At 37.2% G+C, this 18,356-nt stretch overlaps 1 protein-coding gene across 7 annotated transcripts in view; it reads left to right on the forward strand.

The window, feature by feature from the left end:
• Alms1 (ALMS1 centrosome and basal body associated protein) overlaps positions 1–18,356 on the forward strand; it is a 97,613-nt gene that overhangs the window by 56,213 nt on the left and 23,044 nt on the right. For 5 of the 7 annotated variants that reach the window (XM_060383640.1, XM_060383644.1, XM_060383641.1 and 2 more), the window contains exons 13-16: positions 4,056–4,202; positions 8,862–8,996; positions 11,166–11,312; positions 17,151–18,289. In XM_060383640.1, the coding sequence (XP_060239623.1) occupies positions 4,056–4,202; positions 8,862–8,996; positions 11,166–11,312; positions 17,151–18,289 (1,568 nt within the window). Of the gene's footprint in view, positions 1–4,055; positions 4,203–4,831; positions 4,894–8,861; positions 8,997–11,165; positions 11,313–17,150; positions 18,290–18,356 lie in introns of those variants that run through there. The other 2 variants (XM_060383642.1, XM_060383647.1) reach the window with 2 other exon arrangements.

Here is an 18,356-nt window from a genome sequence, read left to right on the forward strand (position 1 = left end):
AAAATCAATAGCAAGAGACTGAAGTGTTACATATTTTAGCCTAAAAATCTTGTAATATGTAAGTTGTTATGGGTTTAGGAATAGCTGCACAGTGACTACTAGAACACCAGACTCAGATTGATGAAGCTTATTGAATGTTAAACAAAGACTGGTCAGTGGTACAATCTGGGAGACTGTGACACCATTCCATTTCTAAGGTATGTTTTCTATAAGAAAAATCGTAACTTGCTAACAACCAAGTAACCGGGTGGGAAGCAAGGGGGTGGGGCAGCCTTACATCATTTTGACTAGCTAAACATCATTGATTTTGTTCCAAGTACATTATATCTAGGTAGCTTGGCAAAACACTTTAAGCTGACTGGCTTGGGGACTTTGCAGTTCCTCATTGTTCCAGGAGAAAGATGCATAACAGGGTTTTGTGGTTTTAAGTAGAACATATATTATTAATTCAAATAGAACAATCTACAAATATTGAATTGTAAGTAAAAGGCTGCTGTGGAAAACAGCATGGTAGTTTTTCAGAACTCTAAACACTTTACCATATGTTCAAGCAATTCTGCTTATAAGTATATCCTTCAAAAAATAAAGAAAACTGGATCTCAAAGAATCACCTAGGTGTACCCATGCTTACAGAGCCAAAAGGTAGATCCCATATGTCAGTTACCATGAGTGGATAGGCATTGTAGGGTGGACTTAGAGTGTTACGTGGCGTTTGTAAAGCAGTGGCATTCTGATACATGCTGTATTTGTTCTTGTATTAGTGAATATTAAACCTATGAACATGTTCTAGTCAGATGCCATGCTAGGTATAGCAATTAACAGGTGTGCATAAGAGCCCTGGGTTTAATTCCTGAACTTCTGAGCTATGTACCCACCTTGGTTTTCTTTTTAACTTTTTATTTTCAGATAGTATCTCACTGAGTTGCTTAAGCTGGCTTTGAACTTAGTCTATAGCCAGACAGTCTTTAAACTTGTGATCCTCTTGCCTTAGCCTCCCAAGTAGCCTTAATGAGAAGTCTGAGTTGCTTCTGGGTTGTTTTAAAATGTTCATAGTTTCTACAAATTTAGTTCAAAGACTGAATATGAACAGACTCTTACAAAATAATCACAAATGAGTCAACAGTCTACAGCATCACTTTGAAATACTGTTCTGCTGAGCATGGAAGAACAGTTGGTTTCTATAAGCTGGAATAAGGAAAGCAGATTGCTAAGCATGTTACTTTCCTTGTAAGGGTTAAAGAAGAGCCTTGTTTTGTTCCCCTACTTAGGCTGACTTGACTCTTTTCAACTGGTTGGTGAAAATCTGTTATTTTGAAAGCTGATCTCTTCAGGATCTTGCTTTTTTTAAGTTTCAATTTGCTTGCATGTCACTTGCACAAATGATTCCATTTTGGTCTGCTCTGCTGAGTCCTAGTACAGGAACTAACAGGAAGAAAGCAGGATAGTGGATAAATACGATTGACAATAGGTCATACAGTAGCTTGTAAGCAATTTAAAAGCATTTGTGTTTTGCTGTTAGTAGGCACCTTTGGTTTGATTTATGTTTGTAAATTTTATCCTTGTTTTTATAGAGAGAAATGACTGGTAGGTGGAGATTCAGAGTCAAAATGTTAGTGGAGACTTCAGTTAGTTAGAAAGCTTTGCAGTGGGGCTGGAGAGATGGCTCAGAGGTTAAGAGCACTGGCTGTTCTTCCAGAAGTCTGGAGTTCAATTCCCAGCAACCACATGGTGGCTTACAACCATCTAGAATGAGGTCTGGTGCCCTCTTCTGGCATGCAGGCATACATAATAAATAAATAAATCTTTTTTAAAAAAAGAAAGCTTTCAAGTACTCAGTACCAGAGAAGGCAACTTCTAGGATTGAATTGGCATCACAGAGATGGAGTATGTAGACAAAGGGAACTGAGTTTTAGAAAATACTTCCTCTGGACTTGGTGTTAGAATGCTGCAAGTATAGGATAAAACGATGGGGAAAAATGACTTCTAGTTTTCCACAATGAACAACTGGGTAAGTAGGAATGCTATTGATTAAGGTGGAGATTGAGGAAGAAGTACATGGGAAGATGATATAAGTATCTTCTTTGGGCATGTGATTAAAGAGATCTTCTAATATATGTATACAGCCACATAGAGATGGCAAATGGGACCACAGGAAGTGATACTACTTGCATTGTAGATGAATGCTTTTATGAAGATACATAGATGAACACAAAGGGTCCCAATCTCTAGTTACTGTCCTGGAAGAAGTATGTTAACTGTTTCTGCCCCAGACACAAATCTACACCCCAATGTATTCCAAAACTGCACAGATGTTGGAAAATAAGCGATGCTTTCCATTGTATGCATACTTGTCTGTACTCTTCTGCAGCTGCTGCAGCTGCCTCTCAGCTCTGCTGGCATTCATTCTCTTGCTCATCCGCTGCAACTGTCAGAAATTATCTGTTCTTCTCAATCCAACTGACATGTCACCACTCTTGGGGAGAATGACCAACAATTAGAGTGGGGTTGAGCCAGAGTATAGTAACTTATATAAAGAAGGGACAGGATGTTAATTTTCATTAACTGCTAGAATTTGAAGCATAAAAGAAAGCTCTTGGCCAGTGATAAGTATTCAGTGTGTGTGTGTGTGTGTGTGTATGTGTGTGTGTGTGTGTGTGTGTGTGTGTAGTCATGTAGTTCTGGAATTCACTGTGAAAACTAGGCTGACCTCGAACTCAGAGATTTGCCTGTCTCTGTCTCTCAAGTGCTGGAATTAAAGGCATATGTTGCTAGGCTTGGCTTAAGCATTTATTTTTCACAAGCCATTCCTTGGTAGTTACAGTACACCTAGGAAGAATAAAGGTGGGGTTCTAGAGGAACTCTAGCACTGGAGACTTGGTAGAATAAAGGATAATAGGACTGGCCAGAGAGCTAAGAGGCGGGAACAGAAAACGATAACCATGTAAGCTGAGAAGATCCAGGTCATCTGTAGACTTGAGCCAAAAGACTTGATAGGAAACTTGTAGGCTTGTAGGCTGTTCTGGGAACCCTTTGTGGCTTATTTATATTGCATTGAATTGATGAGACTGGTACTTGGTCAGCACTTACTGTCATATACATAGTGTTACTATCACATATATATTAATTACACAATAATTAGGAGCCAGGAAATATACAAAGTGTGGCATCCTGGGGTAGAAAGACAAACCATTTTAAAGCATTCTGTAGTTAACTATAAGCTGTAGTTACTACAAGCCTTTATATGTCCAGAAATGTTTTTTGACTATCAGGTAGGACATGAATAACAGATCATTTCTCTTGCTAGTATATATAGGAATGTTGAAACACATTTAAAAGAAAGTTTAATTCTTTCAAATCCTTGTCACATAAATTACTTCTTTTAGTTTTCTCTATTTTTTTAATTTCTTTTTTTAATTTTATGGTTCTGGGGATTGAACTCAGGACCTCACATAGACTAGGCATATATATGCGCTTACCTCTGTTTTGTATTGTTAGACAAATCTTCCTTAGTCAAAACTTACAAATTACTTCATGATTAAAAATAATCTTCATTGATACTACATTTCATGTACAGAAAAACTTATGGTCTTGGATTAGGATTTCATATGCTGCTATGTTTAAATAAATAACTTTACTTACTGTATCCTGTTGTCCAGCCTGACCACAGTGTGTATTATTCATATACTTGCCTTCATGTGTGTTTGTATAGTAACTGCTATCTAATGTGTCTTTTGTGTCTTTGTATCCATACCAGAAAACATCCCCAATCATTTTCCTTTTCAAAAGTTTTCCTGAGCTGGCAGTAGTCCCATGAACTAATCGCTGTTTCACTTTTTGTGTCAGGTCTTCGGTCATTTGCTTCCTTGCCTGGTAATTTTGCCATTTATTCTGCCTGTGTCTGAGTTTCAGTTTGACTGACTCCTTCTAATTAGCCTGCAGCATTCCAGAATTGTCATGGTGCTCTTTTCATAGCAGTGGTCTAAGGGAAGAAAAAGTCTTTCTTGTCTTCAAAACTATTTTAGTGTTAATTGTAATATTTTCTCGTTTTCCTGTAGGGTCCAATGATGCTGTTGCCCCAGACTTTCCACCTCAAGTGCTAGGCACAAGAGATGATGACCTCTCTGGCACTGTGAACATTAGACACACAGAAGGGATCTATAGCAAGAGGACTGCAGCAAAGGGGAAGACTCCCTCTCAGAAAGGTAACAAGGGACAATGCATGTTTTGCAATGTGTTTCTTGAATCTTTTTATTTGAAGTGGGAATATTGTTTATTAATTTTCTAGTTTGTTATGGAAACCTATGCCTTACCACTACACAGGAAAGTAAAATGCTAGAATATTTTAAAGTGCTTCAGAGGGATTGTAAACTTCATTTTCAACATAAATAAAGTGCATTCCAGCTGTTGAAACAAAACACAAAATCAAGCTTATTTTAGCCACTAAATATTAGAAAATCTTGATTAAAATTCTCATGAATTTATCTCGGTCAGACATTGCAGAGTGGCATTTCAGGCAAGATTTGATAAAAGAATCAGCAGTTAACATGTTTGAATTTTTACTTTGCTACCAATGTGTGAAAATTCAATTTCGGGCTTATTGGGGGAAAAAATCAGAATGTCTGATTGTCCTTAGCTCACATTCCTCGTGACAGTAGTCACCTTCAGCCGAGCCCTGGCTCCTGCCTGCAGATAGGACATACTTTCTCCTGTTTCCTGCAGTCCCCATCCCACTCACACATCTGGGCTGTCTGCTCAAAGTGCTGAGTTTTCAGTTTTTTCTCTAGATAGAAGACAGCCATTTTCTAAAAGTACAATATATTTAAAATTGCAGGAAGATCACTAGTTCCAGCAAGACGCTGTTCCAAAACAAAACATAGAAGCATAGATTAATAGGTAAGTAGATGGACAGATAGCTAGATCTTCTATAAGAAAATAGAGGAGTATGCCTTCCTTAGAAAAGGAATTTTTTTCTCCTCTCCTCTCCTCTCTTCTCTTCTCTTCTCTTCTCTTCTCTTCTCTTCTCTTCTCTTCTCTTCTCTTCTCTTCTCTTTCTTCTCTTCTCTTCTCTTCTCTTCTCTCTTCTCTCTTCTCTCTTCTCTCTTCTTTTTTTCTTTTCTTTTCTTGACAGGGTTTCTCTGTGTACCCTTGGTGGTCTTGAACTCACAAAGATCCGCCTGCCTCTGCCTCTCTGAGTGCTGGGATTAAAAGCATGTGCCACCATTCCTGGCTCAGAAAAGGGAAATTTTCATTAAACTGGATTCCTCTCCCCAAAACAAAACTTTCAATTCAATAGAAATTGGGCAAAAGAATTGAAGTTATTCTCTAAAAGAGAGTATGTAATACTAAATAATTGTATGTAAAATTTTTTATTTTGTTGATAATCTGGGAATGCAAATTAAAACAGCAGTAGCTTTTGCTTTTTCTTCTGCCTCCTGAATGCTGAGACTAAAGGTATGCGCCTTAGCAGTAGCTTTCTATACTTATTAGAATGGCTGAAAGAAAAATGCTATGACATTAAGAGTGGAGAATAAAAACTCATTCACTGCCAGTGGAAAGTGTAAATTAATACCTTGACTGCGTGTATGTTGCTGGGCTTTGAATCTAGGGCTTCACATAGTCTTAAACATGCATTCTACCACTGAGCTATACCCTTAGCCCACACATGTTCTTTAAGCCATATTTGTAATAGTTCCAAATTGAAAACCACCAAAGTGTTCAATATTTGTTTAGTAGAATAGATAACTTTTAATATTAATACTATTGAATACTTGCTAGCACAGAGAATAGTGAATGAATATATATATATGTTCATGTAATAAACTTTACAAACATAGTGAAGCGAAGAAAGGAAAACTCATGTTGTATTATCCATTTATACAAAATTCAAACACCCCTGATGAATTTGTTGTATTTAAAATTGGGAATTAATCTGGTTTCTTTTCAGATTGTATAAATCTTAAAATCAAATGTTGGAGGAAATGGTAAGGAAGAATAAAGGATCTATGTACGCTTCTATTCAGATTTTATTTCGTGACGTGGAAAAGGCAGTAATTAGTAATAATTAGTAATAATTCCTGCATTTTTATGCAAATGTTTTCTAGGACAGTAAAATCTTTAAGAAGCTATGCAAAAGATTGGGCTATTAGAAATGGGCTGAAAGTACATGAAATACTACCATAGAGAAAATTCTTAAATTACATTGAAATTTATTAAGAATGGCCATGGTGGCACATGCCTTTAATTCCAGGCCTCGGGAGGCAGAGTCAGGTGGATCTTTGTGAGTTTGAGGCCAGCCTGGTTCTACAGAGTGACTTCCAGGACAGCCAAGGCTACACAGAGAAACACTGTCTCAAAAAAAAAAAAGACTAAAACCAACAAATACGAAATTTATTAAGAAACTAGATAATTTGAGAATTGTATAATACTAATAATTGAATTGTCAGTTGTCATTAAATTAATCTCTGAATGCATAAGAGAGCTTGCTGTACCAGCCATCAAAACTGTATAGGTTGTTTGTTATTTATATTATTATTATTATTTATAAAGGATTAAACAGAAATGTAGGAGATAGCCATATTGGTAAGACTTCAGGGGTATAGAGTTTGACATTTCTAGAAGACGGAATCAGCAAACTTCTGATCCTCTTCCTCTTACAATCCTTCTAATCCATTTGTTGGGATCCCTGACCCTTCAGTACAGGAGTTGAATTGTAGATGGATCAGTTGTAGCTTTCTTATAATGGTCTCTGTCGTAAAGAGGAGTTTTCTTTATGAGGGGTAAAAACTATATGTACCAATGGGTATAATAAAGACAATAAAAATAACCATACTCACATGGAAGGAAAGCTTATGAGGAGGCCTCAACCCTAGACAAAGAACTACAGGCAAATAAGGAATGTTGAGAGCTGGAGAAATAGTGTTCAACAGAGAAGAGAACACCAATTGGTTGTCCAGTACTAAATGGTAATCCCTGAAAACATACACATACAAGTAACATAAGGCTGAGTAGGTTGTATTTATGTATTTACGTATACATACACACCCATACCCATACACACACCCTACTTCCCAGGAGGGGGTTTGGAGAGGGAAAGGGAAGGGAGAAATGTTGTAATTATATTATAATCTCAAAAGATTTTTGTAAAAATAAAAAACATAACAGAATGTGACCTAGAAACAAACTTAATATGGAAACTTATGAGGGATGGTGTGCCAATCCATGAAGTTTGAGAATGAGCATCAATAGTGTTATATATCAATAGTTCAGTGTTATCCGATAATTGATAACATGTAAGAAAAATCAGATAAATCCTGACTTCACACTGTATAAAAAAATGTATGACAGCCATATGTGATTAAAAAAAAAAAAGAAAACTTTTAGAATTTACATCCCTTTGTGACCAAAAAATAGTTCAGAATTTCATCCTTTCTTTGAGACAAGGTTTCATATAGACTGCACTAATTTTGAATCTGCTCTGTAGCTCAGTGTAGCCTCCACCTTCTGATAGTCTTGACTCCAACTCCACCACCTCCCTGCAAGCATCACAGACACATGCCACAATTCCTAGTTCGTGTTGTACTGGAGATCAACCCTAAGAAATGCATGCTGCTAGGCAAACACTCCAACAACTGAGCTGTGTCTCCAATCCAGAATTTTATAAGCAAGTCACATGAAAGATAGATCCAAAGGGGAAAAATGAAGTTATTAACCATGAAAAGCTTGGTACCTAAAAGATACAGACTATTAAATGACAAGACATAGATTGGAAACAAGATATTTTCAGTTTGTAAAAATCAATGGGAAATGTTACAGGAATGCTCACTCTTCTGCTTTTTGGTATAAAAAATAAAACAAATAGTCATATGTTGATCAGTAGATGAGTTCAAACAAAAGAATATTGTATATATTGTTAGACTCATATTAATATGGCTAAATCTCAGTCATTGAATGAGAAGCTCCTGAAGATACAGCATTGTATTTTTTATGTAAGAGACATTTAAGATAAGATTGTAAATTATTAGTAGAGATTACTAAAATTATTACTGTTGTTTAATATTACTGTAATGCTATGAAAAGACAGAGAGAAACTCAAGTTCAGTATACAAGCTGCTACTAAGAAGGGGAATAGCATCAGGGAACCATGTCTATAATGTTTTATTTTAAGCCAAGTTTTCAGTACATTGTTAGGCTCCTAGTGTGCCTAAAATATTAAAAATGCCAGAGAATTAGATGAAAAAATTTTGGACTAAAGTAATAGCAATAAGAAAAAAATTGATTTGAAAGAAAAGAAATTGTGGGTAAACTAAGCCAAGGCTGATTTGTTGTTGTTGTTGTGTGTTTCATAATCTGCTTACTTTCTGATTTCGTTGTTGAGAAATAGAGATAAGAGAGGATATATGACCAAGGAGGTAAAAAGAAAACATAAACTATTAGACAGGTTTAAGTTATAGCTACACGAGATTTAGAGAATGCTGTGTGTAAGATATAGATGGTGTATTTTTCTTGACATTATGACGTATTAGCTCTGCAATTGATTAAAACTTTGAAAAGGCGAAAGAGCTTCAAGGAGTTGTTTAAATCTATCTACATTTTTATTTTGAAAACATAGTTTGATTTATATTTTTGTGGTTGTATCAGACTAGTAATATTTAAAGTGTTACTTTATTTAAACTGATGTTGGATAGATAGATGTGGCAAACTTTCTAATTCATATTAGTTGTCAAAAACAGAGCCTAAGAGTTTTTTCCCCCTCATTTACAAAGGGCTTGGGGTCTGTGTTTGGGGGAGGTGGATAGGAGGGCTCCTTGCCTTTTGCTTATTTTCTTCTCCTTCTCTCTGGGATCAATGGTGTCCTTATCCAGAGGCCCCGGTTCAAGTGCCTGTAACTGGGGATGAAACTGTCTCGGATAGAAAACAGAAGGAGATCATCAGTAGAGGGGTTGTGATCAAAATGGCAAGACCTGAAGAAAGAACTTCCCTGCAGAAGGACCCTGCAGGTAGCTAGACTGGATTGTATTGGCTTTGGTTTCCTCTGCTCTCCTAAAAGGCCTGAAGGTCACAGGCAGCAGTGTGCACTCCACTCTCTGTGTGACTCCATTCCCCATCCTGCGATGAGGGGTTGCGAGCGGCTGTTTTGGTTGACTTTGGAATGAATAAAGTTGACATTTTTAAAACTCTTCAAGATATTTCTAGAGAACGTATGACTATAATATTACAAAGTAATTTTATTGTCAGAAATAGGCTTAATGGGCCATTTCCCTTTTCAGTAATTTATTTCAACATTCCTCTGCATGATATGTATATAAGTCCTGCAAAGTAGATGGGTTTTTTGTTTTGTTTTGTTTTTTGGTAACCATGATCCAAGCAGTTAAATTTTTAGGATTGTCTGGAACTGTTTTCCTTGTTTATATTCTTGTTTTTGTCTTTTCCTTATTATTTATAGAAATTAGTCCTGCATTTGATAGACAGTTAAATTTCCCCCTAAGTTTTGGTTTTTCGGCATGCAAAGTGTATGTTAATCATTTGAATATAAACTTTCTTTCCCTCAGTCTCTCCTCCTTTTTTATTTTTTGTTTCTTTTTTATTTATTATTTATTATAATTCCTCCTTTCTTACTTTGCATACAGATACCAAGTCACTATTATGAAACTCTTACCATGCTTAGACTATGCCTATAAGGTCTTGTTTTATCAAATTTTGTAGTTGCTTTTAATTGTTTTACACTTACATTTTAGAGAATATTTTAAAAATAAATAGCGGTGGTCCCAGTTGTTGAATTTATTAAACTATGCTGTACATTTTAACTGAGTTAAAGTAGTCTGACATAGATTACCATTGTCATATTAAAACTATTTACTTTTTAGAAATTCAACTTGTTTACTTTGGAACTAATGTGGTTATTACACTTCAATAGGATTATGCTGAAATTGCTTGTAGTAGCATATTTAATTTAGGATTAGCTTTGTTTAAAAACCACCCCAAAATATAACAGGATTTAAAGAAGACAGAGAAACATTTCTCTTTCTGTATTGTTGACATTTCTGACCTTCGCTCTAGGGAAAGAGAAGGCCTGTTGTTTAGGGGAGATTCTCAGAAGTTACACTCCTATTTCATCTTAGATGCCAGCCTGAGTCAGGTGACACATCAAGGTACATTGCCAAGGAGGCCAAGCCTTTATTCTGGTGATGTGCTCAGCTACTGTAGTGGAAAAAGAAAATGTGTCAGAGGGCCGCTGGTATTTCTGCTGCAGTTATGAACTAGAGACGTATTTTAAAGCAGAAAACACTTCTCTTTTTTACATACTTTTTTTCTTAAGATTTTAGATTTGTATTTTGGGAAATACTGTAAGATTTTACCACTTTTTTATTGTTGCTAAATGAATGTTACTGAAACCATTTTGATTATTAATCTCCTGATACACTTAAGTCTCCATTGTCCTTGGGAATAAAATCTAATCTTTTTTAGCAGTCTTCCAGAATGTTAGGACCAGCTCCAAAATAAGCCAGCTCTAGTTTTCCCCTCTTTTGCTTATAGATACTGTAATCTGTAGATGTTTGGTGGCTTTCCTGATTCCACTCTTGTGTTGTGCAGACACCTTTGCTGTTAGTGACTTCTGATTTGTATTTCAAAATGTTTTTCATCTTGAGAGAAGATGAGAACATCCAAGTTAGTTGTCTAGAGTTTTCTATGGTAATGCTTGCTAGAATTACTATTTTCTTTGTTTGAGTGCTTAATATGTCTTCATCTGTCTCTTCATCTGAGGTGATTTTTTTTAAAGTTTTTTAATAGACACTGTGTTTTTTAATTGATTTTATTTTGTGTATATGGGTGGTGCTTGAGTACCTGGTGCTCACGGAAGTCAGGAGAGGGTGTCAGATTGCCTTGAACTGGTATTGTTTGTGGTTGTGGGCTGGAAACTGAACTCAGGTTTTCTGCAAGAGTAACAAGTGGTTGTAACCACTGGGCCGTTGTCTCCAGCCCCTGATGGTGACTCTTTAGTTCTTTATGGCTTTAGTGTAAATTTTTTTTTTTACGGTTTTCTAAACAATGTGGTGCGATGTTTGTTTTCCAGCACCACTTAATGATGTCTTTCATACATTAGATGATTAGAGGGTTTTTGGAGCGGATGTCTTGTGTTTCTTAATGCATTCATTTTGTTCTCTTAGGTTCCAGTAGTAGCACTGTACAAGTCAGAAAAACTAAAAACCTGCCAGACACTAAATCCACTAAACAGAAGGAAGAGATCCATGTTAAGAGGACCATCCCTCAGGAACTCTGCCCAGAGGACAGATCCTTAGAGATAGATATTTCAGGTAATACAGTGGATATTAGCATGTGTGCCTGAGTGCTAGTGTCTGCATTTCTGTTTCATTCTGACAAAAACAAGACCCTTTTCTGTTTCAGTTACATCATTTCAATACTGCTTTGTATGTGTGGATATATGTATGGATTTGTAAAATAAGTGTTAATTCTGGGGAAGTATACGTAGAAGCTGTATTACATGTAAATACATTCAGTTCTCCATATTCAGTTTAGCCAACTCTGTGCAGAAAACATTTGAGAAAAATGTCTTCATTCCTCATCTCATTACTTTGCACAGATAGCACAGGATAATGTCTACTGGCTGGGCATTTACCTGGTTTCTGGTATCAAAGATAGAAATGCCGATTGCTGCACATGCCAAGGTGCATGCAAGTGTCTCCCTGTTTCGTGAAGCACTCGGGTCTGGGAGAGGCTCGGGAACCAGTGCTACCATACCCTGTGTGTGGGATGACTATACCCCTAAGGCTGCTGCTGCTGCAAGTGTAGTATTATGTCTTAGTACTGAAACATGGAAACCTAAAGCTATTCTAGAAGACGGAAAAACAAGGATAACATATATAACAGTTTAGTCAAATTAAATCAATTTATGTTTGTCTTTGGTCCCAATATTATGATAAAAGAGAAGAGCATACTGAACATAAATCATTACTGTTCAGTTGTCAAATTTTACCTGTTAGAAGATGAGCATTTCCATTTAAGGGAAATGAGCAACAGGGTGAGTCTACTGACACTGTCCTGAAAAGTTTCCATCAGCTACTCACATTTAGAAGTATGAAGTCATTTTTACCAAGGGTGTAACTACTATGCAGTGGGGAAAAGATACTCTTTTCAACTTACAGTATACAAAAACTGGGTAACCACATTAAAAGAATGAAGTGAAATCATTACATAAAAATTACATCAGGAAGTATTAGATATATAAACAGAAGGACCTGAACTCGTAAAACTAGTGGAAGACATAAAAGAAAAGTTCCAGGAAACTATTTGGTAATCAGTTCTTTGACATGATAGTAGAAGCGTATATGGACAAGTGAAACTGAAGCAAGCAGGAATGGAAATAGATTAGCAACAGAATTGGTAAAATAGTCACAGTGCATTTGTCTGTTGAGAGTTAAACCCAGAATGTGTAAGGAACATGTGTGCCTTGAAAACAAAAAAACAATCCTGACTTTAAAATGGACAAGGAATTAAGCATATAGTTCTCCAAAGAAAATACAGACATGACCCAAGAGAATATGAAATGACACTCAGTAACTTAAGACATTCCGTTCAGAACCGCAAGGAATGGACAGCTCACACCAGGAGAATGGCCACTGTCAAAGGAAAGCTTTCCAAAGAATTCCAGCTTTTGGGAAAAATAGGGAAAATCTGGAATTTATGCACCACTAGCAGGAATGTAAAATGGTATAGTTGTTCTGGAGAACAATGCTTATTCACCTGCAAAATATTAAGAATTATCCTATAAATGTAACAGTCCCACTTTGGGGCATATATTCAAAAGAATTCAAAGCAAGATCTCAAACTTCCCAAAGATGTTTATCATAGTTATTCATTATAACCAAGAGGTAGGAGTGATCCAGCTGTCCATCAGATAATTGGATAAGAAAAAAAGCACATTATTGGTCAATAAAGATCTTTCATAGAGTGGTATAGGCCTATAATCTGGAAACAGAAGCAGGATTACAAATTAGAAACCACTGTGGTCTACATAGTGAATTCAAAGTCATTATGGAATATATAATTAGACCTTGTCTCAAACAAAATAATAAAAAAGAAAATGTGTTACATATTTAAAGATGGTAATTATGCAGCCTTAATGAGGAAATTGTCATGTGCTACAACATGAATGAACCTTATAAGGTCATACACTAAGCAAAATAGCCAACCACCAAGGCACAGTTATTTTTTTTTTTATTCTACTGATATAAAATATCTCAAGTAGACAAAAAAATCATAGGAAAAGAGAGTAGAAAGGTGGTTGCCAGCCACATGGTGGTGCACACCTTTAATCCCAGCGCTTGCAGAGGCAGAGGCAGGTGGATCCCTGTGAGATCGAGGCCAGCCTGGTTTACAAAGTGAGTGCAGGCCAGCCAGGGCTATACGGAGAAACCCTGTCTTGAAAAACCAACCAACCAAACAAACAAAAAAAATAGTTGCCAAGTGCTAGGGGTGGGAAGAAGATAACCAGAGAATAGTATTACCCAAACTGATCTTGACCTTGTTATTTTATGTCTCAGTTTCCTAAGTACCTGGAATTACAGGCTTCTGGCTTATTTTTGTAATAATGTTCTTTTATTATTCTTGTAATAATGTTATTCTTGTAATATTATTCTTGTAATAATGTTCTACAAAAGTTTTCAATTTTGATAAAATGTGGATATTCATTTATCACATATAACACTAGCTGTTTAAACATTATTTTCTCATCAGATGATCCTGAATCTTTTACCAAAAATCAACTGACTATAGATGTATAATTTTATTTCAGGACTGTCAATAGTATCTGTTAGTCTATGCTTTGATCCTTGTGATAGTACCTGTCTGTCTTGATTACTGTTGATTTATGGTAAGGTTTGACCTAGAGATGTGTTAGACCTTCACCTTCGTTTTACTTTTCAGGATCACGTTGTCCCCTCTGGATTCCTTAAAATTGCACATAAATTTTAGAATCATTTTGTCAGTTTCTACAAAAGAACAAACTGGGATTCTGATGGGGATTGTATTGGCTCCATAGAGCAATCTAAAGAATGTCACTGTTTGATATTTTCTTTTACTGTATGAATGAGGTGTTTCACACTTATTTAAATATTTAATTTCATAGCAATGCTTTGGAGTTTTCAGAATATGTATTTTGTGGTTCTTTTATTATATTCTTTTGTAAGTGTTTTATTTTTATGCTATTATGATTAGAATCATAGTTTTTAGAATTTGGATATAAAGTGTTGAAGGCACCCTGCTGGTTGAGGTTGTAGTTCTTGTCTAGACAGCCATTCTGATTTAAAGGCAGGACTCCTTCTTTCCCAGCAGGGTGCCTTCCTCTCTGCCTGACTTCATCTGGAGAGTGTCTTTAGACACAGACTCCCCTAACCACATTTGATATATGACCTCTGACACAGCTCCCTGCTAGCTCTCCCTTCCTTGAGCCTACATGATAGTTAGGCACTGTGTTTCCATTCATGTGATAGGGGTATGCTGTGTAATGCAAATCAAGCATCCTTAAAGTGCCTAGTTCCAACCAATTATGTATACCTGTTCTTGGAACCTCCCACCCACTCCCCAAGAGGTATATAACCTTTGTTTTCTGGAATTAACGTTGAATTAGCCATCAGCTGGTTCCCAAGCTGTGTGATCCCTGTGTGTGCTCACCACCCATTCCAGGCTTGCTTCTCGTCCCCTGCCCCTCCTGATTTTGTGGGCTGCTGGGAGACAGCCAGGAGGACAGGCAGGAGGACCACAGAGTTTAATAATTTTATATTCATTTATAAGTCACCATATTTTTATAGAGAACCTAATTTTCTTTCTTTCAGTGGTTGTATATGTTTGTATATGTGTATGCATATGCATACATATATTGCTGGAGCCCAACAGCAGAGTCAAACGGTTGTTGAGTCAGGAGTGAGGATTAAAATTAATAAACTAACACACAATACACGGGACCTTTCCGAGATGCTCTAACGGAAACTAGACTAGCCACTTTGCTTTATTTCAGACTGCTTTTAAGCCAGAGTCAAAGCAGCTCAGCACAATGAGTTAAATCCACAAGGAGGTGAAACCAGAGGGGTGATTTTGACAAGCTATCCCACCTGCTGTCACAAACAAAAGGAGATGGACTTGGAAATTCTTTACTAACTCCAGTGAAAGCCTGGTAAAACCAGTCTTTCTGCTGAGATTTAAATATCAAAGCAGCTGCTAGAACAGCGGCTCCCAGCAATATCTGCATACACATTACATAAAATTTATATAAACTGTAGTCAGACTGGTAATTAGAACCACTTTGGTATCAGTTTCTTTTCTATTGCTGTGGTAAAACAAGACCAAGGCAACTTACATAAAGAAGGGTTCATTTGGGCTTCTCGTTCCAGAGGGATAGGAGTCCATCATCATCATGGTGATGAAGTGTGGTGTACCAGGCAGGTATGGCAACTGGAGCAGCAAACTAAGAGCTCATATCTTAAAACTGCAAGCATGAAGCTAGAGAGCGGAGTGGGAATGATATAAGGCTTTGAAGCTTCAAAGCCTGCCCCCCCAGGGATATGCTTTGCCTAATAAGGCCACACCTTCTAAGCCTCCCAAACAGTGCCTCCATCTGAGGACCAAATAGGCAAATAACTGAGCCTCCAGGGGACATTCTCAAAACACTAGAATACATTCACATAGCTATATTTGTTGAATATTTCTTGTTACACGTTTATGTTTGTGCTAGAATTGGTTATTTTATTTTCAGTTTACTTACCGTACATAAAATTCAAATTGTAAACACATTTTTATCTTGAAACCTTGTCTAATCTGTTTTATTAGTATATTGTTTTTATGTATTTCTTGGTGAAGGCTAGAATAGAATTCAGTTAAGGACATTTAAAAGTTAAGGCGACTGTACATCTAAGTGATATATATGTGATACCTAGATATGAATCTGGAATTGAGAGAAATCATGGCTTGAAACTTAAGTCTGAGAGTAGATATGGACAGTGAGTGGAGACTATGATGATCGTCTTGAAAGGGAAAGTAGCTCTCTGAGTAGACCATGGGCCATGGGCACATCACTGGTAATAATCAGTGGTGTGGCTAAACTCAAGAGAGATTGGAAGAGAATATTGATTTGGGAAAGAGCTAGAGAACAGGGAAATGGATATTTTCTACTTTAATAGCTTGACAGAGGAATGAGCCAGTACAAGGATTTTGTGAATGTCGCTGCCATGATTTTGAATGGTCCAGTAATCAGGGATGAACTTTTAATAGCAGTTCAGAGAAGCACGTTCAGACTAGTTAACTGTGGTATATTACTGCATTCAACAACACCTATTTTGATATGGAATGATGATTGCCCAAAAGTGAGGCTTAAAAACATTTTTTTTTTACTCTACCCACTTAACGCTGATGGTGAAATGCCAGTTGATCCTTTGTTTTTGTTTTTGTTTTTTTAAGCTGGAAATACCCATTTAAGTCTAGTATTAGGATGAAAAGTTTTTACAACAGAGAACACATGTAAAAAGTAGCATATATAGAACAGGTGCTGTATACATAAGGCAACTCATAGTATAAAGAACTAAAGGGCTGTTTTTGAGGTTACATAGCTTTATCACATGATGACAGTTCACTCCAGATTTTTATTTTATTTTATTTATTTTGAGACAAAGTTGTCTTGGCTGCCCTAGAACTCACTGTGTAGACCAGGCTGGCCTTAAACACACAGAGGTACAGTGCCTTCTGTATTCCCCAATGCTTGGACCACTTGTGTTTAGTCTTTGATACGGAACCACACAGTTAGGCCAGGCTAGCCTTGAACTGGTTGTGTAACAGAGGATGACCTGGAACTCTTGATCCTATTGTTTCAACATTCTGAGTGCTGGGGTTATCAGTGCAGTTTATACCATGCTGGGAATTGAACCCAGGACTTTGCATGCTGAGCAAGCACTCTTTCAGCTGAGGTCCAGCCCCAGCTCTGTTGCACGATGGTGGAGTTTACCCAGAATTCTTAGCTTTTTGACTCCTGCCAGTCTGATTGTTAAGCACATGTTCTATGTCTAAAGGAAAAACAACAGTATTTATAAAGGGAATTGAAATATTTCTAAATTCTTTCAAAATCTTTTTCTTTTTATTCTTTCTAGACTCTGAGTGTCATTCAGCATTTGAGAATACCACTCACTCTGTCTTCAGATCAGCCAAGTTTTACTTCCATCATCCAGTGCATCTGCCCCACGAGCAAGATCTCTGCCATGAGTCTTCAGGAAGAAGTGTTTTCATGCAGCATTCTTGGAAGGATTTCTTTCACCATCATTCAGAACACAGCTGCCTTCCTCCTTCTGACCCATGTGTGGACAAGACCAAGATGGATTACACCAGAATTAAGAGCCTCAGCATCAATTTGAACTTGGGAGACAATGAAAAGATGCATACTGTCAAGCATCAGGCCAAAGATCCAAAAGGCAAAAGACAGACAGATGACCAAAAAAAAGATCAGAAGGTCACCCCAGAGCTAACAACACAGTGCACTGCAAATTTGAATGAGCTCTGGAACAAGTACCAGGAGCGACAGAAGCAGCAGAAACCGCCCGGCGTTTGCGAGAAGAAAGAACTCTCTTTAGTGGAACGACTCGATCGTTTGGCTAAAATGCTTCAGAATCCCATCACACATTCACTACACGCCTCAGAAAGTACACAAGATGAAAGCAGAGGGGACCAAGGAGTGAGGGGGTGGACTGGGAAGAGGCAACAGAAAAGCAAGCAGCAGAGAAAGTGGTGTAAAAGCGAAGAGTGGGATCAGAATGCAGGTGAACATAGGAAAAGCAGAGTGCTTTCTCCTTATCCTACTGGGAAATCCAGTCAGATTAAGATTGAGCGGATTAAATTAGATAAGTACATCCTGAGAAAACAGCCAGATTTTAATTATGTAAGCAATACCTCCTCGGATTCTAGACCCTCAGAGGACAGTGAGTTCCTCACAGATAGTCCCAACATTTTTTCCAGCACTACTTCTCCCGTGGACTCGGATGTATTGACCCAAACTGATAGGGATGTGACTTTAAACGAAAGGAGCAGCTCCATATCCACCATTGATACAGCCCGGTTGATACAAGCTTTTGGCCATGAAAGACTGTATTTGTCACCCAGGCGTATTAAATTATATAACAGTGTCACTGATCAACAAAGGAGAAACCTTCAGGCGCAGTGCAAGAACAGCAGGATGGCAGTGAACACAGGCTGTCCCCAAATGACTTCTGAGAACCCCAGAAGGAAGCACATCCAGGTACAGCGCTACAAATTCCATCTGGCACTGTGACTGCCTTTTTTGTGGACTTTTTGGTTAATCTCTT

Source organism: Meriones unguiculatus, chromosome 5 (genome assembly GCF_030254825.1).
Source record: "Meriones unguiculatus strain TT.TT164.6M chromosome 5, Bangor_MerUng_6.1, whole genome shotgun sequence".
NCBI lineage: Eukaryota > Metazoa > Chordata > Mammalia > Rodentia > Muridae > Meriones > Meriones unguiculatus.